Here is a 26,200-nt window from a genome sequence, read left to right on the forward strand (position 1 = left end):
GAATTTGTAGTGGAAATAACCTTCTGTTCAATAAGGAAATGATACTGATAGGAATTATTGCAATAAGAGGGCTAGGCACATGGCCCTGGATTCACGGTTCATCCCATCTCCTCTTTGGCTGGATGGGGCACTGGGGCTTGGACGCATATCCTCTTGGAGAAGCTGCCAAGTGGTGCCCAGTGAGGGAGGCCAGCACACCCACTGCTTCCTCCTGAGATCTTTTCTTTGATCTTGAAGCCCCTCAGTGATTCACGCAAGAAGCTTTGAAAAGCCCCTAATATGTGCCAGGCTCTATGCTCGGTGTTGGGCATGCAGAGACAAAAGCAAGACTCCCTCCCTCAACACACTTATGCTCTACTCGGGGAGGAGTCGCCACCAACAGTCGATACCGACTATATAGGAAACCGACGTGGAGGAATTGGGGGCTCTAATCACTGAGGCGAGTGGGTAAGGAATCAAGAAAGGCCTCATGCAGGAAGTGGCACCTAATTTACTGAAGTACTACTCTGTTCATCAACACCCTATATAGCCTGTGTTCCCTATCCATCCCTCCTAATCCCTCTCACCCCCCATCGTGTAGACACGGGAGTTTTTTTCCCCTTTAATTTTCTAACAAGATAGCACAGGAGACTCAGTAGTCCTTTTGTTGCTTTTGTGTTGTTCTGATTGCCATGTCTGATTTAACTCGGTGGAGCAGGAGTTTTCCCCATTGCCACAAACACCGAGCTGTGATGCCGGCAGGCCATTTCTAGAGTGTGATGACAATGTCGTGGCAACTTCTCCAGCTAGAGCATCGTAGATGTAGACATTTTGCATTTCCCCAGAGTACCCAAAAGTTCGTCATTCAGCTCAGAACACGCTTTTGCTCACTCCCCCTCCTCTAGTCAGACCATGAGCTCTTCTTGAAACCGGGTCTCGGACACCAGCCTCCCTCCCCGGGGCATCTCCTAGTCCCCACCGAGAGAAGAGGCTGGCTTCTACCCGGGAGATGTTCGTTTTCCTTGGCCTACTTATAGGCTGGGGCAGGAGTCGGAGCCGTCTCTCCGACCCCCTGAAGACGAATTCTTGAAATCTCATTTGTCGGAATCTGCCTTCCCCAGAAAGGTTAACGTTTGCCCAGCTGCGAGCAGGGCCTGCCCGGAGTTGATTGGCCTGCCAGGAGTTGATTGGCCTGCCAATCTGGCTCCCCTCTCTTCCTCTGTAACTCTGTTGGGAGTCCCAGCAATCTAGACCCAGCCGGAGCTCATGGCCGTAGAATAGTCAGCAGATTCCCCTAGCACCATTCAGCACAATTTAGGAAAGGATGTGTGGTAGTTGATTAGAAAGTCCCAAAAGCGGTGAAGTTTGACCAGCATGGGACAGATCCCTTTTGAGGGATGGAAAAAAAAAGGGGCATTAGATTGAAAAAAAAAAAAATAAACAAAAAAAAAAAAAGTTGTTCTCTAGATGTAATTGCCATGAATAATGATGAGTGTCAGTTTATGCAAATGCTATTTAAATAAAAAAAACCAAACAACCCAAATTCCAACTGGAAATGCTTTGCTCCCTGAACTGGCCACCCTCTCCCCCCTGGTACTCGGTGGTCTCTAGCTCCTGCTGCTACACAATATGGTACGTGGCTTTTTGCTTGCCGGCCCCCAGGGGAAGTACTACTTACTCTCAGGAAGTGGGTCAGCCAAAGGAATGCTGGGAGCAAGCCACCCGCCTCGGTCATCTGGGGCAGCCTCTCCCTCCCCTTTTGTTCCTGCCCGGGGCTGAAGAGCCAGGAGAGACTTTCTGAGAGAGGGACCTTTGCCCTATAAAGGGAACTCAGCTCTCTCCCTTTTCATATAAGGAAACTGGGGCCTAACAAATTGAAACAATCTCTCTGAGCCTCTTTTTTTTTTTTTTTTTTTCCCCCTCCGTAAAATGAGGGGATTGAACTAGCTTAGTCTTGGAAGTCTCTTCTCACTCTAGACCTCCAATGAGCTATGATCTTCCTATATTGAGGAACACGGCTGTTGTGAGGGCTGAGACATCATCCCCAAATCAAAGGCAGGCCTCTCCAATTGTCCCCTCTGAAGTTACTGAACGATGCGAAAAGGATCAGTAGGAAACTCTTAGTGACATAAGGAACTCAAATGGATTATAGTCACGGTAGGAAATCAGTCTGTGCTGAAAACCAATTTTCCAATGTTGAGCTCTACAGATGCCTGCTTAAGAGGCCTCTGAGCCCCTGATGGGAGAAGTGCAGTACTTTGGGTAACGGAACCCATACCAAGCATGGCTGTTGCTGTTATGAGCCAAATAACAAGAGCGAGGAAATGAAGCCATGTGAAATCCACAGCACCGCTTCCATATCCGTGTTGTTTACAATGGTTTTGTAAATTCTCTGGTTCCATCATCCTCCCAATCGCCGCCTTACTGTGAAGAGGCAGCACCGTTCATCTTCTCCCGGGGTAGCCTAATTTCCTGCCATTTCTCTTATGCAGACCCAGTTTTTCTAACCTGTTTTTATTTCGAACACTTTTTAAATTGACATTTTCAATCAATAAAGGACGACAATGCCTTATAAATGAAAATTCTGCGTGCGTTCCCTTTTTTCCTGTCGTCCACTTGCTGTCGGTGAAGAGCGAGGGTGGGAGGTGGATCCAGGGGTTTTGGTAGTTTTCCACGAGTGTGGATCTATGTTGGTCTGAAGGAGCTGCTCTTGCCTTTTGAGCTTCAGGAGGCCCTAGAAGGATCTAGAAGACCAGTTTTGACCTCACCCCTTTTTAGCTATTCACTGCTCTGAACCGTAGTTTGTCAAAATGTGCCAGTATTTCCATCCAACCTGTCTGGAGCTCAGTGAGAATCCTATCTACAACATACCCAGCCAGTGGGCAGTCTTTGTGTGAAGAGGTCAATGAGGAAGAACTCCCTCTTAAGATAGTCAGTTCCCTGATTCCATTTCTAATCAGAATTCTGTCTCTAACCATTTGTTTCCCCTTATGTTGAACTTTACATTGATCTCTCTGCCACTTCTACCCATTGCTCCTAATGATCATCATTTTAGTTCTGGTGATAATAGTGCAACAATAGTTCTAGCTAGTGCTTATATAGCACGTCAAAATTTGTAGAGCACTTTACATACTATTTTATTTAGTCCTCACAGAAACCTTGGGAGATAGGTGCTGTTATTTTCCCCGTTTTACAGATGAGGAAGCTGAGGCACAGAGAGTATCTCGCCCAGGGTAACGGAGCTAGTGAGTATCCAAGGCTGAATTTGAACTTGGTTCTTCCCAATTGCAAGTGTCGCACTATATTACTCTGTCACCTTAGCTGCCTCATAATTCTGTCCCCAGAGCATAAGTCAGATACCTCTGTTATGTGATGATCTTTAAAAAACTAGAAGATACTGACCTTGACTTCTTCAAGTCTTCTCGCCTTCAAGCTAAACAATTCCCAGAGCCTTCAGCTGCTTCTAACATGGTGGCAGGGTTTCAGGGCTCTCTCCATTATGCTCTTCTTATTATTAATTTCCTTCTTAAAATGTGTTTCTTTCCAACAGAATGCAGAATTTTAAGTGTGATCCTCAAGTATGGGCGTCCAGCCACGGTCTCTTTCCCTCTGGACACTATCCCTTGCTTAGTGAAGTCCGAGACCACATTAGCTGCTTCGCTTGCTACCACAACTGAAGTTGCAGCCCTTTAAGGCCCTCAGATCTAGCCATGTTCTCCTCATCTTAGACTTGTGATGTTGAGTTTTTAAACTTAAGGCTCCATTTATTTCTGTTAAATCACTTCCTGTTACATCTGCCCCATTGTTCTAGTTTGTCAAGATCTTTGGGGGTCTTGATCATCATCTAGTATGGTAGCTGTACCTCTCGGTTTGCTCCAGCTGTGCTTTAGATAAGTACCCAGAATTCCTTCCTCCGGGCTATTGCTAAAACTATTGAATAGCCTAGAGCCAAGGACCAGGGATAAGATCCCTGGGACACTCCACTAGACACCTCCTTCCATGTTGCCAGGGGACCAGCTCTTTGGGTGTAGCTATATAAGCAGTTCTGAATCTCCCAGACTGAGTCATTGTCTCACCTACACAACTTTGTCTTGTCGAGAAGGTGGCAGGAAAACTGGTCATAGATGCCCTCAACCAGAATGGCTGGCTAGCAGTGGCTAGAAAACTATATTTCAGTTCATGTTTCACCTCAGATGCTTGTTAGGTGTTTCCCCTGGGTGAGCCACCTCGCCAAAGATCAGTTTCTTCATACGGAAGATGGGGTTTGGTAATACCCCAGTAATACCTTGCTCACAGGTGATTGTGAAGATCGAATGAGATAGAATTTGTTAGTGACCAATAGGTAGCCAGCGGAGAAGGGTTTTACAAAGGGGCCTCCAGGATCTGTTCCATCAGGATCATCGGGCCTTTCTGAATGTATATATATCACATATATACCTGATATATATCACAGATGTATATCATCTGTGAAAGGATTGCTGAGGCCCGATAAGATAAGCCCAGGGTTTGGGTCCCAGGTAGTCATTGAACATTTAGTCAGAGGTATGACTGGAGGAAAGGGTTCTGACTCTTCAAGGGTGAGGACTCGAATCCGAGCTTATCTCTTTACTGCCTGAATGACATTAAGTAAATCACTTGATTGCCCTGAGCCTCAGTTTCCTCATCTGTAAAATGGGGATCATTTTCAGATTTCTCTTGTGCAACATGCTAAGTGTGGACATATATTCAGAAGAATTGCACAGGGTTAACTTTCTGGCTAGGGGAGGGGGTGGGTGGAAGGGAGGGAGAAAAATCTGGAACACAAGGGTTTTGCAAGGGTGAAGGTTGAAAACTATCTTTGCGTAGATTTTGAAAATAAAAAGTTATTAAAACTAAAAAAATGAAACGGGGGATCATAGTAGCACTTTCCTTGAAGGGTTCTAGTGTGGATCAAGTGGTTATTATATTCTTATAATATTCTATTATACAACATAATACAATGATGACGATAATAAATAGCTACCATTTATATAATACACAACAAGTACTATATAAATGGTAGCTATTTATTATCGTCATCATTTTGAATGTGGGCTCCCTAGAGGCAGGGGGCATTCTGCTTTTGTATTGTAGCAGTATGTAGCTTGGTACCTGGTACTTAAGGAAATGGCAGGGGGTGAGGCACATCATGACTTGAGGGCTGGACTTGGAGTCACTGAGACCCGTTTAGTTTCCTCTGTCATCCCCTTAGACCTCAGTTTCAGCATCTGTAAAACGGTATGATGTTGACCTCAGAAGTTCTAGACAGACTCCAATGAAAGAATTCTTAAGATGAGAAAGTGGGGTGCTGGATTGGGAATCTGGGGATTTGGGATTCACGTCCCCAACTTGATTTCTGACTACCAGGGTCATCTCGGAGAGGTGATCTTATGGGTCTCAGTTTCCTGATCTGTCAGAATTTGATGACTCCCACTTCTCATTTAGATAACCCTATGAATTGGATTCTGGAGGGTAAAGTGTGCTAGGCCTTGGGTAGAATAAGCACTGTCATCTTGGGCCCCACGATCCTACTCTATAAAATAAGAGGACTGGAAGAAAACCTCTGGCGAGCCCCCTCAGCTCCGACAGTCTATGATTCTGAGGCTAAGCATCAAACCATAAAAACTCTACTGTACTCTTTTTGGGCGCCAATTACTAAGACCCCCCCATTTCAGTTTTTTAGTGGTGAAAGTTCTTAAATGGGCCATCTAGCTCCCCATTAGCTTCCTCCTTTTGTCATGTCTGCTTCTGGCTCTCACAGTCGAGCTCCCTTCTCTTTCTTCTTTACTTGGGTGTCAACAGGATTCCTCTGGTCTAACCACATGGGCAAGACCTCTTGTCTATACTTTTACTGCTTGCTAACGGGTGATTTCAGAGGATTCCGCCATTTTGAGCTCACTCCGACCATCTTTGTGCTCTGTGGGCTTTACATCAGATATCTAAGCCTTTGGTTATGGAGACATGCTATTCCTCAAGGCTTGGCTGTCAGCCGCTTGCTATCTGCAGAATAAAAGTAGACCTGTGTGTTCCCTGAGAAAATCCGGGAGAAAAATGAACCCGAGTGTTCAGCAAACAGTTTGAAAGTACACATGGCAATCGAGCGAGCGTTTATTCTCAGTACTAAAAGAGCTAGTATTTATGTAGCACTTGAAGATTTGCAAAGTACTTCTTTATATATATTTTTATTTTTCCAAATCCATGCATTCACTCTTGCAAAGCCTTGTGTTACAAATTTTTTCCTCCCTCCCTCCCTCCCTCCCCCTCTCCTAGAGAGCAATCCATGATAGGTTAAACATGTGCAGTTCTTTTTTTTTTTTTTTTTTTTTTTTTTTTTTTTTCCCTTTTTTGCTAAAGCACTTGGGGTTAAGTGACTTACCTAGGGTCACACAGCCAGGAAGTGTTAAGTGTCTGAGGTCACATTTGAACTCAGGTCCTCCTGACTTCAGGGCTGGTGTTCCATCCACTGTACCACCTAGCTGCCCCCCATGTGTAGTTCTTCTAATCATATTTCCACATTAGTTGTGTTGTGCAGGAAAAATCAGATCAAAAGGGAAAAAACACAGTAAAGAGGAAGAAACCCAAGCAAACAAGCACCACCACCAAGTAAAGATGAAAATCCTCTGCTTTGATCTAGAATCAGTCTCTGTAGTTCTCTCTGGATGCCCGATGGTGCTCTCTGTCACAAGTCTTCTGGAATTTGCAAAGTACTTTATCAATATTATCTCATTTGATCCTCACAACTCTGGGAAGTGGGCGCAATCATTATCTTTGTTTTACAGATGAAGAAACTTAGGCAAGGGATAAGTTACTTTCCAAGGTCATCCAGCTAGTAAGTGTCTGAGACCGGATTTGAAATTCACCTTCCTGACTCCAGGCTCTGCACTCTATCTAGGTTGGTACTATTAAGTACCTAGTGTATAGATACAAGGACAACCACCAAATGAAAAAGTCCCTCCCCTCAGGGAGCCTATATTGTACCGGGAGAGAGCAACATAGGCACAGATACAAAATACAAAATATATGTGGTGTTAGGAAGGAGGAGGACTCTTATTGGAAAGCCTTTTCTTCAGAGTCCAGGGGCTCTCTTAGCTAGTGAGGGCCCTCCGTGACTTTTCCTGTTGCCTACCATCTTCTCTGTCTTTTAAATGATAGCTTTTTATTTTTCTAAGTACAACATTCACCTTTGCAAAATCTTAGGTTCTGAATTTTTCTCCCTCCCTCCCCTAGACAGCAAGCAGTCCATATATTCTTCTCTCATTACCTTGTTCCTGCAAGTGAAATTTCCTTTCCCTGAGCCTCTGCTCTTAGCTTTAATTCAGGTAAGTCTCTTCAACTGAGGCGCATTCTTGGGCCCTTAACCTGGAGCTAAAAGCCAACCAGTGAAAGCCCTCATAGATACTGATTGTCTTGCAGAATGCCCAAGAGATGGTCTCTGGAAATACAGAGCAGGCCAGTTCTCCCGAAAGCTGTGATCCACTCCTCTTGCAGAAGACAATTCTCATTCCCAAGATGCATCTGGACGTGAGTAACTTATTTATCTTTGCCCTGTCACATGGTGAGAGGCCTGGAGACCAGATGCTGTATACAAAGTTTGGCTTATTGAGGAATGTTTTTGTTTTTTTTTAGCTTGGGAAAGAGAAGACAGTGGGAATGGGAAAGCCACCTTCAAGTAGGTGGAAAAGGGATTGAATTGATTCTCCTATAAGCTAGGATGGGGGGGAGGGAGTCGCCGAGAGGCAGATTTAGACCCAACACCGAGAAAAAACTGTCAGTGATGGAGCTGCCACAAGAGGGAATGAGTTCTCTGACTCTCAACGTCTTTGAGCAAAGGCTGGGTGGCTGTTTGTCAAAGACATAAAAAGGATTCCGTTCACATGTGGGTTGGATCAGATGTGGAGCAAAGCAGGGGCTTTAGGGGCGATTGCCCCTTCCCTCCTGGATTCAGAGATCTCCATTATAGGACTATGAGCCTCTTGAGGGCAGGGATTCGTTTCGGGATGGGTTTTTTCCTAGCTACAGTGCTTTGGACAAATTAGTTGCTTAGTAAATGTTGACTGAATTGGGATATTTTCATACATGAGAAACTTCCTTTAGGATTTTCTATCTTTGATGGCTCAACATTTCCTTTCAACTCAGTCTGTAGCTTCATAGGAAAGTCTTATTAGAATTTGGAGCTGCAAGGGAGCTCAGAGATTCCGTCCCCTTCATTTTACAGGAGAGGAAACTGAGGCACACAGAAAGTGATTTGCTCAAGGTCATATAAGTACTAAATAGAGCAGGGATTCTGTTCTGGGTCCGTGGAGTCTGAGCCCCATGGTCTCGTCACTATCACATGCAGTTTTCCCTCCCATAACCTTATTAGTTGAAAATACACTAGAGAAATTCCCATCTGTATTGGATCTAACAGGGAACAGCAGTAGCTCCTTCCAGGAATCTGGTGCCACTTTCTGAGATTTCCTCAATTCCCTCGTGTTCTGCCAAACTCAGAGGCGTTTGGGAAGCTAAATCTGGCCCTGTGTATGTAGGGCCCTCCGTGACTATTTCCAGTTCTTTGCTGAATATGTCAGTGGTACCCAAAGATGTCGGGTAAAATCCTCCCTGACCCACTTAAGTTTGGAGAAGAGATGCTGCTGCTGCTGCTGACACATACGGCTTCCCAGGGATGCCAGTCAGTGAGTAACCAAGCACAAATTGTGCCCAATTGAAGTCTCCTGAAACACGGGGAAAGTCCTGTTTCCTCCCCACCCCGTGACAATTTATAGGATGTCATTGACACTGTACACACCCTCCCAAAGACTTCTGGGTAATATCAGCACATATCATGGCTGTTACATGCAAATGGCTTGAGATTATGGTGCCCAAATACATTCAAAAAGATCGCCATCTTTCTCTAAGCAGCAGGTAGTTGTTTGTGGCGGGGGGAGATCTGGGTCTTAGGAAATAAGAATGACAATAACGTTAAGTAACATTTATTATTCAAAAAATAAATAACGAGATGATCACAGGTTCACTTGGGAAACAGTGAAGACTACAACTGGATACAGTAGAGTTCCCATAAGTACAGTCAACTCCCAATGGTCAATATGGGGATTCTTTAAAGGACCCAGGGAGAATTGTACTCCCCTGTGCCACCTTACTGGTCATAAGGTGAGGATCCTTGGTGGGGATGGGTGAGGATAAGTCACCGTGTGGAGCTCAGTGTTGGCGTGAGTGACAGAAGTCAGATTTGCCAGCTCTCTGCTGGTCAGAACCTCTGGGTTAGTGCTGAGAAGCAGGAGTCACTTGCAAATGAACACAAGATGTTGAATCTCCCCTTCCACCCTCACCTTTGGAGGTGATCAATTGTACTGCCCACTGGAAGACTACTTATTACAGGCCAGAACTAGGCCCTGACTCATCAGAATAACGAGTTTCCCGAAATGGTTACGAGGATCTGAATTTGCACTATACCAAGGTACGATGATATAAAAATGGCCAATGGTTCCAGCCTGGGAGAACTATACAGTGAGAAGTTGAATAATGCAGCCACTTCAGGAGACTCAATTGTGCTAATCAGGATCTGACCTTTCTTCTTCTCTCCTTCTGTCTCTGTCTTTCAGACACACACTCACTTTTTCTGTATCTGTCTTTACTTCTTTTTCTCTGTCTCTCACATATACTTTCATTATGTCTCTGTCTCAGTCTATATCTGTGTCTTCAATTTCTTTTTCTGTTTCTATCTCTGCACACACACACTCTCAATGTCTTCTCTCTCTCTCTCTCTCCCTGTCTCTGTCTCTCTCTCTCTCTCTCTCTCTCTCTCTCTCTCTCTCTCTCTCTCTCTCTCTCTCTCTCTGTGTGTGTGTGTGTGTGTGTGTGTGTCTGTCTCTGTCTCTCTCATTCCTTTTTCTATTTCTATGTGTCTTGTGTCTTTTTCTATCTCTGTCTCTTTGTCTTTCATTCTCACTCTTTCTCTGCCTCATTTTCTTACATTTTAAGCCACAAGTCAGGACTATTTCTGGTTTTGCTCTGGGAATCCCTTAATGTGGACAGCACTGCCTATATGGGAGTACATAATAAATAGTATTTAATGAAAGAAAGTCCGAGAAATATAAATAGTCCAAGCCAGAAAAGCCCAGTCAGTTCCAAAGGGTTTAGTTTGAGCTGCTTTTTTTCTATGTGGCGAAGATTGATGGCATCATCTTTGGCCACAAAATGAGGAGTTAACATATTTTTTTCACAATTTAAATAAACCAAAATATGTGAATCCTGGCCCATGACTCACTTGGGTGGGATCAGTCACATTGACAAACACCGAAGCACCTTGTTGCAGTTCAAATGTTCCTCCCAAACGGATCGACTGATGCCTACAAGGTTTAGAGGGCGCGTGAGGATTTGCTGCTCGAAGGAGGACTCTTTCGGATCCGCTCGATTTCAGGCAAAGGCTGGCTACAAATGCTGCCTGACTGGAAGCTTCTTGGCTGGAACAAAAGGTGACTTGGGAATAGATATAGTAAAATCCTGGGTTTTGGACTGTCAATTTCCCATCGCTATAGGATAATGAGTCGCTCACGGTATAATATCCTTTTTTGGCCCACTGGAGAACTGGATAGGAAAGAGAAAACAAAGCAGGCGATTGGAATGTGTTTCACGTTTCATATTCTAATGGCAAAGCAATAGAAGACCATGGAGGCCATGGATCAGTCTCAGTGACCCAAGAAAGCCCTTTCCCTAGTCCCAGCCTTAGTTTCCTCCTCTGTTAAAGGGAGGTGGATTAGAAGTTCTCTTCTAGCATTATTCTTTGATCTTATGCAAAAAAATGCAAAACAGAGGAACTGAAAATCTCTGCTCAGTTTCGGGAAAGCCTGGGTTCAAACCCTGCCTCTGAGGCCTATGAGGTGTGTGACCATGGGGCAGGTTATTTAACCCGACAGGAAGGGAGGCAGCCAAAGTTAACAGATGAGTTGCCGGGCCATGTCCATGGTGGTGGGGAGTTCCACATGGATACAGTTCTAGGTCAGAAACCCCGATTTCGTTAGTGGAAGGGATTCCTCCTATGGAGGAACTTCCCTCTCTTAGGACGAGTTGCTACCTATACTGCAATTTCTAGTTTTGGAGAGTGGCCTGAGGACACTGAGAAGTTAAGTGACTAAGGTCACTCAGCTACTCTGTAGGTACGTATGTGTATATACACATACATACACATACCCACACTCACACACACCCTCCCCCCCACAAATATAAGTAGGGAGGGGAAATAAAAAAATTTCCCCGACAAATTCTACTCGAGGCCTTATGACTCCTTCAAAGTGCACCTCCACATCGTACCATTAGTCAACACCGTGCTTCCATTTTACAGCATGCACCATTTGTCAGCTGCAGCCCAGCAAGGCAAGAACTGATTTATTCGTCCCTAATCGTGCCGATGCAAAGCAGGCCTACCTCCCACTGAGGGGACTAAAATTAGGAAAGGAAGTATGAAAATAAACTTGTCAAGTTCCCCGTCTGTTTTGATCTCCCCTTGTAGTGGGCGCTCCCGCCTTGCAAGCCCGGTGGTATGCAAAGCCTCGGTAGTCTTGTGGCTGAGCCCGAGCACCCACCGGCAACGCCCTGCGCCATTTTCTTGCCTGAGGCTGAGTGGGGTTCAAAGTGGCAGGTGTGTGTGCCAGATTTCCAATCTCAGCTCCCACAGAGAGCTCGATTGGCGGGGGTGGGGGCTTAGTGGGGAAGAACTCAAGATAGCATTGGCTGAGCAGAGTTCCAACGCACACACAGAGACACGCACAGACACCCCTAGGGGTGACAAACCAGTTTTCTCGTGTCATATCTAGACCCAGGAATCCAGGGAGACCCAACTTGAAGTGTTAGGAGCAGCTAGTTTAGTTTGAAGTCTTTAGGCTTCCTGTACCAGCTCTCCCTTAAGAGATATATAACAACCAAATCCTCCCCAAATGTTGCTCACTTGGATTGTTCAGTACACAGTTAAGGGGCCAGTTCCTTCTCATTCGGGCCATTTGGTGATGAATAATCAACATAGAATGGGATGGGAGATGTCAGTTGGTTTTTAACTAGACTCTACTCTCCTCCTAATCCCCATCCCCAAACCTGGGGGGTTCCTAGAGGGACAGAGTGACAAAAATCCCAGCCCTAACATCTAACTCCCCTGTTGGGGAAGCACATCCAAAGATTGGGACACATCCTCTATCAAATAGTGACTTTCATTTCTTTCAAATCATAAGCCCTCCCCACTAGGTGGATAGTATTCGTCCTATTTGACCAAGGCTCTAATAGGGGACCATGACTTGCCCATATCATGCAGCTAGTTAGTGGTAGAGTCAGATCCCTTTATGAGATATGTCATAAAAATTCTTGTAGAAGGTTGTTCATCCTTTGGCGGAATCACATTGGAATTCACTCGATGACCATAAACAGTCCAAATCCTAGGTTTAGAGCTGTGGGGCTCTAGAGGCCACCTGCCAACTTCCTCATTTTACAGAGTAGGACACTGAGGTTCCCAGAGGCGAAGGGACTTGCCTAAGGTCTCACAGGGCAGTAAATGGAAGAGAATGGATTTGAATCCAGGTCCCCGGACTCCAAAGCCCCCAAGTACCCTTTCTTTTGGATCTCTGTTTCTAAGCTGTCACCCCATCCTGGCCTTTAGAGCAAGTCAAAGCCCTGTGCTCTTGAGACCACAATCTCAGACTGCAGTAATAGAGATGGGGGTGGGAATGGAGATTTGGGGTTCGGGGACTTTGTTTCCACGGTTTTATCTGATGCAAAGCATCTTCTGGCACCAGGTAGATGCCATGTCTTAACTCAGGAAAAAAATAGGGCCCACAATACTCGCAGAACGTTTGTGGAAATAAAATCATTCGCAGGTGAAGAGATCAGAACGCATCATCTGTCCTTTGGAAAATTTGACGTTTCCACCTATTGATCTTTGTAGAATGATTTTTACCTTTAATTTCCCTGGGGCTCGCCATAATGAAGCCGAGGTTTACCGAGGGGTGGGGATCAACAGATGGGAATGATTGTCCTTTGGGTACTATTTTTATACATCTGAAGAGTAGCCTTCATTTTTCCCAGTGGAAACTGGGGGCAGTTTAATGGAAAGGAGTCTGTCCAGTAAGTGTTTCCTCTGAGCTGACCAAACACTAATCCCCCCATTTAATGTTATACCATTTGGGAGCCCACGGGGAAGGAAGAGGATGGGGGCTCTGATCCCATCTCTTTGGTGTCTCTCCCAGTGTCCTCTGTGCTTGGGGCTTTCTTGAAAGACAGTGGGGAAGAGGGGGAATGGATGGGCTTGTCAGTCAGACCCCAAAGAAATAGACTCACTGTTCTGTAAAAAATCACTTTGGCTAACCGATGTGATTACTCCAGTGGGAATTGAATTTTTGAATGCTATAAGACTTACCAGCTGTTGATTTACTGTTGGTGTTACTTGTCAGATGAGCTGCAATTGGGAGCTGCTTTTGATCCCCTGAAATTAAATAAAAGCCAGAAGATGTGTTAGACACAAACATCCGGCTGAGATCTCACGTTTCCAGTTTCTCATATGAGTGACTCTCCCAAGCAAAGCGGAGAGGTACGATGGTCTGGCTCACTCAGCCCAAAATCCTTGGCCTGTACCTGAGTAGGGGGAGCACAGTGGGCTGGCTATAGCAAGCCTCCGTTGCCATTTGTTTATTGCCACGAGGGCCCAGCCCCATCCCCCAGTACCATCAACAAGGGGGACAATATTCCTTTGAGGAACAAACCATCGATCAGGGATCAAGAGATGGAAGGAACTTAGAGACCATTTAGTCCATCCTCAAACTCTGTTTCAAAGATGAGGAGACGGAAACCAAGAGAGAGGAATTGAGTTGTTCAAGATCACACCCAGAGTTAAGTGTCACTGAGCACTTACTCTATTGGTTCAGATGCTTTGACCCTCATCCAACTACCTAGGTCCTATGAGTCAGTTCTGCCACAAGCTTAGCCCCATTGGTCACGACTTATCCCATTTCCTAGGTTTACAATCTTCTCCCCTCACCTAACCTGTAAGCTCCCAGAGGGCAGAGGCAGTGCTCATCGGGGTACCTTGCACACAATAGGCCCTACTTTTATTGAGTTTTGTTGACTACTGCAAGATAGGAAGCATAACCTGGGAGTGTGTAGCTGGCCTGATTATCCTGTGGCATTCTGGGTATAAGGAATCATAGCATCTTAGAGCTGGAATTCTATTCAGTTCAAGTCACCAAGCATTTATTAAGCCCTAGTTATAAACCAACAGTAATGCCAGGGCTACAGATAGAGAGAGAAAAACAGGCCCTGCCCTCAAAGAGCTTCCTGTCAACTGCGGGTGATAGAATGCATGTGCCCAGATAAGAAAATAATACCATTTTTTCCCCTTTTAGTTTAGATCATTGATTTTATCAGTGTGGGGAAATCCTGGTGTGGAAACTCCATTCACTAAAGTAGGTCAGCAACTTATCTGTAGTCTTTGACTTGCTTGGATCATTATCCAGCATTTAAGGCGGCATTTGACTCTGTTTCTTCTTGACTCTTAGGCCAGCCCTCTCCCTAGCTACCATGTTATGTTGCCTCTCAATACAAGTACAAAATACAGTCTAAGAAATCTGGAGACAGACCTACCGACTGGACACAAACAGGAGGTCTTCCACTGGGGCTTAGTGGCAGAGGTATCGCCATACTTGAAGCACGAATCTACCCTAAAAGGATCATCAAACCCATGTCTGAAGGCCTCCAGTGACACACATCTGGTCTCGAAGAGGCCCATGCTATAGGGTATGGGTATTTACTATAGGTCATAGCTTAAGAGCCAGAAGGGACCTTAGAAGCCATTTAGTCTAATGTGCTCATTTCACAGATGAGGAAACTGAGGTCCCAAGAGGCAATCTGCTGAAGGTCATACAATTTATAAAAGAGCAGAGGAGATCTTGAACCCAGGTTCTGACTCTATAGCAGTTGTTCTTTTGTAGCATCCCCCCCCAAAAAAAAGTGTTGGACAGCTGTAATTTTTAGGAAATTTGTCTTTCCCCTAAACCAAAATCTGCCTCTGTCATTTGTACCCATTTGCTCTTATTCAGTTCTATGTACTGCTGCTGCCTTCCCCTTCTCCTGAGAAAGGGTGTGATATAGCCAGGGGTGTGCTGGGGCCGGCTCAAAATGAGCTGATTATAAAATTTTCCTTGTGAACATTTATACTTTGAAACTGCCACAGATCTGGGCTTGCCTGGTTGTTTTATTGATTCTCTGAACTGAAGAAAGTGATGGCGAAAATGTTAATGATTCAGATTACACACCCAAGTCTTGAAGGGTCCAGTTTTTCAGTCAGTTGTTAAACCTTTACTAGCCCAGAGCCACAAACTACCATTCAGAGAGAAATAAGTCTCTGGGGTGGGGAGGAGAGAAGGGGGGGCTGCCGGTCAATAAACTATTAATATATTCATAAATTATTATTAAAGACCTATTGGTGCCAGACCCTGTGCTAAGTGCTGGAGGGTATTGTTCTATTGTTGATGGTGCCGGTTAGACCACATGGGCTGCCTTATGTCTAGTTCCGCGTCATTTGAGGAATGGTATTAAGAACCAGGGGTTGAGCCCAAAGAGGAGACTTAAAGGGAAGTGGGTAGGGAGAGACAGCATCCAAATGGAAGAAGCTGGTTTGGTCTCACGGAACGGGTGAGCTGTCCAGCACTGGACCTTCTTCCAATAATTATTTAAGGGCCAATGGAGGTCACATCCAGCCTGAAGCTGCAGTGGCCAAGAACAAGGACTAATGAGCTCCCTGGCCCTGGGTAGAATTGAGTAGAGGCTGTAGGACTACATTAGCCAGGATGCATTGTGGGAGATGATGAGCTAGCTCTGACCTGCAACGAGCTCTTCCAGGTCTCAGATTCTATGCTTTCCAAGTGGAGGTTAAACAGCAGGGCTCTGGGGCATTGACCTCAGGCCCCATAAACAAAGCTTGACAGCATCTCCCACATAAGATGTTTCCTAGTCTTCCCACTTGGCCATGCTCTCTCCCCCTTACAATGATATTGCATTACAAACTCTAGGTATACATTATGTTTCCTGATCTGGATGAATGTTGTGTTTCCTCAGGGGAGTGTAATGTCCTTAAGGGAGGTTCTGTTTTCATTTTTAGGCTTCATACCTCAGCACCTAGTACTATGCCTGCCCAAAGTGGGCCCTTTGGAAAAATGCTTCTTGGGGGAGGGGGAGATGATAGATTCATCAATTTAGAGGCACTGGGTTGTACAATGGAAATAGCACTGGGTTCTGCGATGTGAGGACCTGGATTCAAATCTGTACCCCCCATGCTTCTTCTTCTATAAAATGGCCCAAATTGCTCTCTAAGGCCCTTTTCACCTCAAAGCCTATGAGGCTGCAATCGTTTCCATCCCTCTGTTCAATAGGAAAGTTGGACTAGTTACTCAGCCCTGGGCTAGGACTACAGTTTGGTTCCTCTGGCCCTCATGGGGAAGGAGATAGCCCCTAAGCAGGGCTTCAGAAGATAGTCCTTAGTTTCCAATTATATTTTCCAGGTTCAGAATGACCCACTTCTAAACATTTGTTGCACCTGCTCTCCCCCATCTCCCCTGTTGCCATCCATTGTCCCTTTCCCTTTTGAAGAGCTTCCAAGTCCCAAGCCACCTACCTTTCTGCCTCTCAAACGTCTCCTTTGTGGGGCTCTCCTCAGGCTGAAACCAGAAAAAAACATCAAAGGTCATTGGAGTCGTGGGAGGCAGCTGGTCCCGCACAGATATTGATCTCTAGTTCCCTCCTTCCCCTATCCCACCAGCAGCAGCTGCTTTCCTGGTTCCCAAACCTTTCACATGTGCCGTGGTGCACATTTGAGAGCCTTGTGGGCCAGGCTTCCTTCACTGTCTCACTTGTTCAGGGAGTAATCTAGAAAATGCCAGTTTTAAGATCTCCCCATTCTCCGAACCCCTCCAGACCAGGCACTCAGCATAGGTACCATTTCCTCTATGAAGCAGCTCTCTTCCTCCACCCACTCCTCAAAGGGATCAGAGGGTTAAAGTTTGAGCATAGTTTTTCCACTTGCAAAGAACCAACCTCAGAGGCTGCCTAGGCCATCTCCTTCACTTTATAGATGAATAAGTTAAGGACAAGGAAGATGAAGTGACTTGGTCAAGATCACACATATGATCCTTGATCTAGAGCTGGGAGAGACCTCGGAAGCCAACTAGTCCAACTGCCTCATTTTACAGAAGGGAAGGGACTGGCCCAAGGCCACACAGGTGGGATTCAACCCCAGGCTCTGTCTTCAAATGTAGTAGGCTTCTCTTGTTCACTATTTCCTCTGGCCCTTCATCTGGAATTCTCGGTTCCTGTCATCATTTGTCCATTTAGTCATATACGGATCCCATTCCCTTTGCAAGGCTTCCTGAGGGCAGGGCTCAGGTCATTTTTAATTTCTGTAATCCTTAGAGGGAGCACTGTTCCTGGCATGTAGCAAGCACTCGCTAAATGTTTGTGACCTTGCAAAAAACCCGTGCTGTCGGTCACCCCCAGGACATTGAATTCCCTGGATCCAACAGGTGGTGATGAATAGGAGAATCACTTCATGCTTGGAGCTGGTCCTGGGACCTCAGTGGGCATCTGGGGTTGGCAGTGATGAGTCTGGATGACTAGCCTGGAGTGCTCTGAGAAGTGTTGGGGCTGAGGGAGGAACCAGGATAACTATGGCGAGCATAGTCGGAGACCAAGGCCCAACTTGCTCAACTTAACTAGGAAAGCTGCGAGGCCAGATGGAAGCCATAGTTAAGAGTGCTATCATGTGGATAATTTCCACACGACGTATTTTTGTTTGTGTAGTAGACAGTTTTATTCAGTGCAGTCTACTCGGTCTGGGAAATACATGGAGCCCTTTCCCATTTGTCTTCCCTACCTTTCCAGGCAAAATAAATCCCCTTCCTGAATTCTCTGTCCCAAACTGGCTGATGCCCATTTCCTCCCTTCTGGCTTTTGCTCGGGCTGTTCCCCACGCTTGGGATGCTGTCCCTCTTCACTTCAACTTAAAATAATTTCTAGCTTTTTTCGAAGGGCAGTTCAGATGAATTTTTACCACCGATACAAGGTCTTTCCCGATCCCAGCAATTGCTGGAACTCTCTACCCCTAGGATTTCTTATCTCTGCCTGCATTGTGCTTCTTCCCTCCCTCCTTAGACTAGAAGGTCCTTGAAGGTAGGAGTTATTCCTGTTTTTAAATCCCCTGTGCCTTACATACAACAGATGAAGAATTTGACGATCTTAGTTTTAGAGCTAGAACAGACCTCAGAGCTTATCTTGTTCAACACCTTCATTTTTACCAAAGAGGAAACTAGGTCCAGAGAGGTCAGCTGATTTGCTCAGGGTCACATAGCTGGTCAATCTCAGAGACAGAATTTGAACACAGTACCTCCGGACTCCACATGGAGTTCTCTTTTCTGTCTGTCACAGTTCTTGAACTCAATTGAGTTATTGATGTATTTGAATTCGTACCATTACAATGATGTTGGAATTATGCAAAATATGGCCATTAGTTCTGGCCCAATGGAAATTAGGCAGTATGAATTTGAATAATGAAATCACTTCTAGGAGATTCATTCTTTGCACTAAAGTGAACCAAACTGAACTGAATGAATTGAATTGATCAGAATTGAACTGAACCGAATAGAAAGGAATTGAATTGAGTTGCCAGGGCCTAGGTTGGAAGTCTCAAAGATCAATGTGCCATTTACCCCTTGAACTGCTTACATGCGCAGCTGAGTTTCAATTTTCCGTTTAAGCTGAAATTTGGCATCATAAAAATGCGGTGACAGGAAAATGTACGCTCAAGACCCAATAAACAAATGACTGCTTAGAGCACTTGCAAAAAGGAAGAAAAAAAAAGTGGGGGATGTGTTGATTGCGGCTGAGATACTTTTCGGGTAAGCTGGCACAGACCTTCAGCAAACCAGGGCTTGGGAAAGGTTGACTCTCTCTGGTGCCAGACCTCCTGCTGGATTGGTTGCCTCTGGTGCTCCATCGCTTCCTCCCATCCTCATCCCACTTGATGGATTATAAAAAGAGCCCCCCAAACTGTTGCCTTCAGGAAGAGACCCTGTTGATCCCCTTCCAATGTGACATTTTAAGTGGCTCTGTTTAATTTCCCAGGGATATGTTCATTGGAAGCCTTCTCTGTTTCCAGAGAGAGTTTTGTCCCCCCAAAAGGACACAAGGCATCAAGTAGCACACTATGCCAGTAGAAAAGCCCTGAATTTGGAGACCCAGAGAACCTGGGTTTGAATCTCAGCACTGCTTCTTACTAGCAGTGTGACCTTGTATAAGTCCCTTCATTTGGAAAATGAAGCCTGGAGTTGATGATCTTAGGTCTCTTTCAATGTTAAACCAGTAAACCCTCTCTGAGCCTCAGTTTCCTTAACTCTAAAATGATGGGGTTCACTTAGATGACATCCAAGATCCCTTCCAGCTCTAAATCTATAAGGCTGTCAGGTATGCATGTGGAGAGAGAAAGGAAGGAAAGAAAGTTCCTATCTTTGCCTCTAGCACTGTAGTTAACTTCTTACTCAACATATATTTAGGAACAACTTGCATTGCTATTTCCTACTACCATCATCCATCACTTCTCTATGCCCCAAAGCATCACCCATTGAGGATACCAGATGTCCATCATGAGGAAATAATGTGGACCCACATCCACCAGTAATCTTGTATAGATCACCGGGATGCAGTTCTTGTTGTTTAAAAGATGGCAAAAATTCATTTCGCTGCTCTTTCTCTCTCACCAATGGGGGTACCTGTGTCTGGCCTTGAAACTCCTGTGGTGACTGATGCTGGGATGGGGTCAGCTGTTTTTTATATACATATACATATATATATATATGTATATAAGTGCTTCCTAAACCTTAAAATGTCAGCCCAGGGACAGGGAGTGGATCAGGGAGTGACTTGTCTAAAGGTAGGATTCAGTGGATAGTCAAGTCAGGACTGGAAGACCGATGCTCTCACTTAGCCCCATGGTCCTTCCCAAGAATCCCTCAGGGAGTGCCTACAACCATTATCTCCAGTTTAAAGGTAAAGATGCTCAAATGATCAGGAAGTTTGGAGAGAGCTGGATGTGTTTCTAATCTATTCCAATCCAATCTGGTTCAATCCACTCCAACAAGCTTTGATTCAGCACCTATTTTGAACAAGAAAACTGCCATGCACTGACCATACAAAAACTCCTGCCCTCAAGGGATTTCCAGTTGGATTCTTGGATTGGTGTAAAGAACTCAGTAAGCATGAGTTAGTAGGGTCATCTTTGGGGTTCCCATGGGTACTAAATACTAGAGTAAACCCTTGGTAATACTTTTGGCAAAATATTTGGTAATACTGGAATAAACCCTGGAGTAAATACAGATACTTGGATTGGTTGTAGGGGTCTGAGACCACTCATCTACTACATTGCAAGCACTTTTCCTGTGCAAACTGTGGCCTAGTTAATGGCCCAAGAGTGGACTTGGAGAGAAATGGCCTCCTTAAAGCTTAGGGTGGTGTGCCAGTACCCTTAGGAAGGGGAGGATGGGAGAATCAGTTGAGAGAGTAGGAAGAGATGCTCAAATTAAGATTTCTGAAGTCCCTTCTCAGCCAAGAGGGTTCCCGGCACCCCTCGGGACAGATCCTAGGCCTCAGCTGTGTCCCTGCCTTGAGTGCCAAGGAAACCAGGCCAATCTTGAGATCTGTCCCTTATGGACACATTCACAAATACTGTCTAAATTCCAGATAGACTGACAACATGAAACATTTCAAATTACAGAACAAGGCTCAAAACTTTTGAGCTCAGGGTCATACAAGTGAACAAGTAACAGAACATAGGTCCTCTGACTCCCAGCATTCTTTCCATTGTGGGAGCTTTATTAGATACAGATACCATGGTATAGTATCCTAAAGCTAATGTGACGATACAAAATTGTGTCATTTCAGGACCATGGGTGTGGGGCCTTGGGGAAGAGTACCAAATTGGGAGTGAAAGGACCTGAGTTGGAATCCTTGGGTTGCCTTTTACTACCTACGGAATCTCAGGCGGTTATAGCACCTCTTTGGGGCTCAGTTTCCTCATCTGTAAAAAGAACTGGTTGGACTAAGTAGCTTCCAGTTCTAAACCCTTTTGAATGGATTAGGCAAAGTCCTACGTGATGAACCTCTGAGAAGGGTCTCTTCCTTCTCTACAACTAACCTTCCTTCTACCCAACCCTTTCAGCTTGAAATTCTACCGGTAGCACTAGTCGTTCTTTTTTTTTTTTTTTTTAATCTCAAAGACCTTTGGAGTCCAAGGGGAGATCTAGACACCGAAGTTGCCAAGAGACAAATTTCGGTTTGTTGTCAGGAAAAGCTTCGTCCCAATGAGAGATGTTCTAAAATGGAAGTGGCTGCTTAAGAGTTGCCGAGTTTGCCTCCCTTGGAGGTGTTTGAGCAGAGGCTGGACGTCCTCTGGACACCCAGTTATGGTCAGACCGGGATTCCTTTGCTAATGCAGGTTGAAAAGGAAGGGATAGTCTCTAAGGTCCATTCTGGCTCTATGAAAATGTGGGGTCCCTTGGAAATGCATCAAGACAGCTAACAGAGCAAAAGAAGAGCTCCCCATCCTAAGCAAATGGGACTCCTGTGGTGTGTAGGTCCGGCAGGGGGCGCTGACAGCAGCCAATGGCCTCCTCCTAATGTGAAGTTTCCCCTAGGGCTCTGGCAGTAGGTCTCTTATGTGGGGATTTTTTTCCTCAGAGATGCATTTTCCAAATACAAAAATAAAAATACAGCAGAAGATAGATGATGTAAATATGTGGTTTTCTAAGTCATTGTAAAGCCTGGCATGACACCAATGGTCTTGCCGCCCCGATAATTAAGGAGGTGAGTATTAGAGCCAGGTTTGGAACCCAAATCTCTAGAGTTCTAAGTCCACACAATAAGTTGCTTCCATCATTTTTGTGTTTCTTGTGGTGTTTTCTTTGTATTCATGTAAAACTTAACACGATTAAATGTGGTGGACTGGAATGAGCCTTGAATCTAGCTGGAGATGTGAGTTTGAATCATGTATACTATCCATGTGGGCAAATGACTCAACCTTTTTGACTCGGTTTCTTCACCTGTAAAATGAGGGAGTTGGACTTGAGCAGTGTAAGGGAAAGACAAATGACTTTGAAGTTGGAGGGGCCAAATTAAAATCCCAGTTCTGCCATTTATTAGATAGATGACCTTGGGCAAGTAATTAAATTGCCATAGAATGAGGGATTGGACTGGACAACCCCCAAGGTCCAGTTCATCTCTAGCTCTTATGACCAAGTTCCACAGATCGACTTAGATGATAAAATTAATCACATTTAGGACAGACTTTACCTTAAGCAGCTTCTGAAACGAGGCTAGAATTTCCTGGCAGTTCAGGAATGTGGAGGAGTCTTTCTGGTTGCATTTCTGTAGCATCCTTATGAACACATAGTCCTCTTGTTGATTCATCTCCTTTTCTACCTGGTTGTGAAAGAGTAAAAGTGAGCCCGTGAGGTTGAGAGAACCCGGACTTCAACATGTAGGCTCCCCTCCCCCATGGTGCTTTGAAAAAAAATCAGAGGCTGGGGGAAGATGACACCTATGAAATTTCAAATAGTGAGGAGTGGTACTGAATATCCAACTCAGAGCAACTTGGAGGTCTTTAGTTCCTCGCTAAGCAGAACAACCTGTTCTAGGATGATTGGTACCTTAGCGGGACCTAGGCAGCAATCACAATGCAGATTTAAAAAATGGCACCCCCAAACCACAGTCATAGTAATTGTTATATTACTACCACATTTCAGCATTTGGCTATTTGAACAACACCCCCAAACCACAGTCATAATAACTGTCATGTTACTACCGCTCTTTAGCATTTGGCTATTTGAAAGACACCCCCAAACCACAGTCATAATAATTGTGCTATTACTACCACACTTTAGCATTTGGCTATTTGAAAAAGTGTTCTTTCATGTGTTTTGCTCATTTTTTAGGAAAGCTGGGGGACTACGGCTGTAGGACATTGTATATTTTGGACTGATGTGTTGAATAGTTTTATTGAGCCACTTTTTTTCTTTTTTGTTGATTACTGGATAGAAAGGAAGGGGGAATAGATTAATAAATGAAAATAATATTAATAAAATTAATTTTAATTTGTAAAGGATCTCAAAAGCCATCTAGTTCACCCCTTATTTCACAGATGAGGAAACTGAGGCTCAGATAGGTTAAGAAATTTGTCTTGAACCTGAGACTTAATTTAGACTCCAAGGCCAATTTTCTCCATCGCACTAGATACCAACAATTTTGAAACTTGATAGAAAATTTTCATCTAAAAATTTTCTCAGAGGTTCTAATGATTAATATGTCTCAGGAGGTTTAAATATCGGGAATTTAAGCTTTACAAACCTGATACTAAACCATTGAGGCAATTTAAGACTGTTTTGTGAGCCGGTCATTGCCAAAGACTTCATCTCCTTGCAATCATCTTTTGGGCCACGGACTTCTTTCTTACTGCTCAGCTAGGCTGGTCCTTGGGCAACAGATTCAATGACCAGGTTTGATCACCAGATCCTTCTCGGTTTGGTAGGGCTTGCTAAAGCTTGTGCTCCACTGGCAGTGCCTCCAAGGACCCAAGGGTCAATTGCACGCCATGATGAGGTGTCCAAAGATAATCTGGCATTTTAGCTATCTGGTTAGACATGGGTGCTAAAGGAAAGCTGTGACTATATAGGGAGGAAGAGTATTTCACCTCCCAAACCAGCCAAACCTCCCAAACTTCTTTGGCTTTCCTTGCTAATTGGATATTGGGCCACCAGCACTCTGATGATTGCTTCCAACATTTCTACGCCCTCCATTATACCCGCTAAGCGATAGCAGTGGCCGTGTGGGGACAAGAGATTGACAAATGAAGAATTCAGGGGCCCAGATGTTCTACTTGCAAACTGGTAAAATTCAGATTCTCAGACACATCCATATGAATAATTGCATGGATCATCCCTCTTTCGTCAAAATGAGTGGCATTCTCCAGATACAGCCCGTGTCTCCTGTCAGTAAGAGGAGAAGTGCTACATGGGGAAACAAAATGCCTCTTCCCAGTTATAATTTCTTCAGGATTCAAAGTGACCTACTCTGCCACCCAGCCACTCTATGTTTCTGAACCTAAGTATTGAAGGACACGGATCAACCAAAGACGGGCAAAGGAGCATAGTGGAGAGACTGTTGGAGCAAAGCCGATGTTAAAGTCACGGCTGTAGACCAAATTATCTCAGAGCCCTTTGAGCTCTGTGAGTCCCAGTTTCACCATCTCTAAAGTGGGAATAATCATCCTGGCACTGAGAGGAAGTTTAGCCTACGATGGCATTAAAATTAGGAAGAGCTGAGTTCAAACCTGCTTTATGACACATAGTAGTTATGTGGCCAAAGGCAAGTTATTTCACCTCTCAGAGTAACTCTCTGAAGTTACTCTGATAAGTTTCTTAAGACTCTAAATTGAAGAATACTTGTTAATATGCGGCAGGAGACTGTGTTCCATGCCAACCATTCCTGATCTAGATGAAATTATAGATAGGGGCAAAAAAAGTTCCTGACACTAATTACCTACCACAGTTATCAGAAGGAAAGTTCTTTGTAAACTTGGTTGTGCTATGGAAATATACGCTATTTTTCAGAGGAAAAAAATCAATTTGCTCCCTTATCACAAATGATTCCACAAAGAATACCTTTTAATTAGTGACAGAATATTCTTGTCCTCTCGTGTCTGTGCTAATTGAAAATGGGATGAAATATTCAGTTGACATGAGCTTATCCATTGCTAATGAGCTGTTCTATTGTAATTTTCAATTAAAAAATTCACAAGTGACTTTTCTTCACATGAAACTTTCTGAAAGGAACAAGTATCTTGAAGGACAAGAAATCCTTGATGAAGCGACCCAATGTGAGGAGAAAGAATATTATCTCCCTCCGACTTCTGCTCTTTCCCCTCATTTCAGTAGAGTTTCAAGGCAAACTCAAAATGGCAAGCCAAGAGGAACAAGCAACCCAATTCATCCAGCCTTGCAGTTAGTCTTACCTCATCCAGCCTCCTGTGAAGGTAGACACCAAAAAACGCCGTCCCAATGATCTGAGCAATAACAAAAAGAGTAAGTAAAAACATAACGATTTTCATGGTGGCCGCAGGGATGGTATTCCCAGCTGGGGGAGCAGGTGGGCTATATGGTTCATTCATGCTTCGATTGAGTTGAAATGCTGTCTTCTGACAGAGGAGCTTGCAGAAGCAGCATTAGAAGGCTGGCTTACTTGCTACCCTACTCAGGATTAGTTAAGAGCATACAATCATCTCAGCCCACACTTCCTGGAAAATGTGCTTCGTGGTGTTCTCTCCCAGTAAAAAAAAAAGTTACGTAAAGGGTTGTTTTTTTTTTTTTTTTTTAATTGCACCCATATCATTCACTTCCAGGCTTTCCCCCTTTGGGTGGCAAAGAAGAGACGTTGCTTCTTCCATCTATTCATTCGTGCCTTGAGACGTTCAAAGCTTTAGTAGCAAAGCAAGGCTCGATTGGTCTTGGTTTGCCAGTTTCAAGGAAAATGACAAAGATTGACTGCCTTCGATTTCGGTCTTAGTAATATGTCTCCAGTTTATGGAAAAGAAGACAGATCTAGGGGAAAAAAGATTGGATTGATCTGACTACTTGAGAAGAGTCAGCTACTTGCTCCTTGAACACAAGCAAGGCCTGTTAGGCCAGGGCTGCCCCTCCCAAAGCAAGGCAGAGGACTAGCAATTCTCAGATTTATTTTGGTTTTATATATATATATTTTATATATTTGGTACCACCCTCTGACCCTTCCCCACCCAAATCCCCCAAACCACCCATAGACCAAGAGAAAGACAGATTTGAGGTAGTCATCCAAGGGAATCTGGCCCAAATTTTGTGATAAAGGAGAAAGGAGAAATTTGAGTCTGACTTAGCCAAACTAATTATTCACCAGGAGAAGATCCATCAGATAATGACTTCTTCACCTTTCTGTCAGCTTTTGCTCACTAGCTGTCCAGAACAAGGTCACCTAGGTCTGGTCCTGGCTCCACTACTAACTTGATACATAACCTTGTACAAATAAATCACTTTTCCTTTCCTCATCTAAGGAATGGGGATAGTAATGTCCACTTCCTCAGGCTCCTATGAGACTCAAGATA

General features: G+C 44.5%; 1 protein-coding gene across 1 annotated transcript; it reads right to left on the reverse strand.

Moving 5' to 3' along the window:
- Window positions 1-8,950: 8,950 nt before the first annotated feature.
- Window positions 8,951-25,335, reverse strand: CD40LG (CD40 ligand). The gene is made up of 5 exons (XM_074277286.1): window positions 25,079-25,335; window positions 22,363-22,491; window positions 16,643-16,685; window positions 13,394-13,459; window positions 8,951-10,581 (listed from the first exon to the last, which is right to left on the reverse strand). The coding sequence occupies exons 1-5, from the start codon at window positions 25,232-25,234 to the stop codon at window positions 10,214-10,216; spliced, it is 762 nt and encodes a 253-aa protein (XP_074133387.1). The 5' UTR covers window positions 25,235-25,335; the 3' UTR covers window positions 8,951-10,213.
- Between the last annotated feature and the right edge of the window lie 865 nt (window positions 25,336-26,200).

This window comes from Sminthopsis crassicaudata, chromosome X (assembly GCF_048593235.1).
Source record: "Sminthopsis crassicaudata isolate SCR6 chromosome X, ASM4859323v1, whole genome shotgun sequence".
In the NCBI taxonomy this organism is placed as follows: Eukaryota; Metazoa; Chordata; class Mammalia; order Dasyuromorphia; family Dasyuridae; genus Sminthopsis; species Sminthopsis crassicaudata.

Excerpts from the sequence above, each read along its gene's own strand:
- CD40LG (XM_074277286.1), bottom strand. The coding sequence starts at position 25,234 with ATGAATGAACCATATAGCCCACCTGCTCCCCCAGCTGGGAATACCATC. Across the intron at positions 13,460-16,642 it reads GACGTTTGAGAGGCAGAAAG|GGGATCAAAAGCAGCTCCCA; the intron begins GTAGGTGGCTTG and ends ATTTAATTTCAG. Across the intron at positions 10,582-13,393 it reads CAACAGTAAATCAACAGCTG|TTCTCCAGTGGGCCAAAAAA; the intron begins GTAAGTCTTATA and ends TTTCCTATCCAG.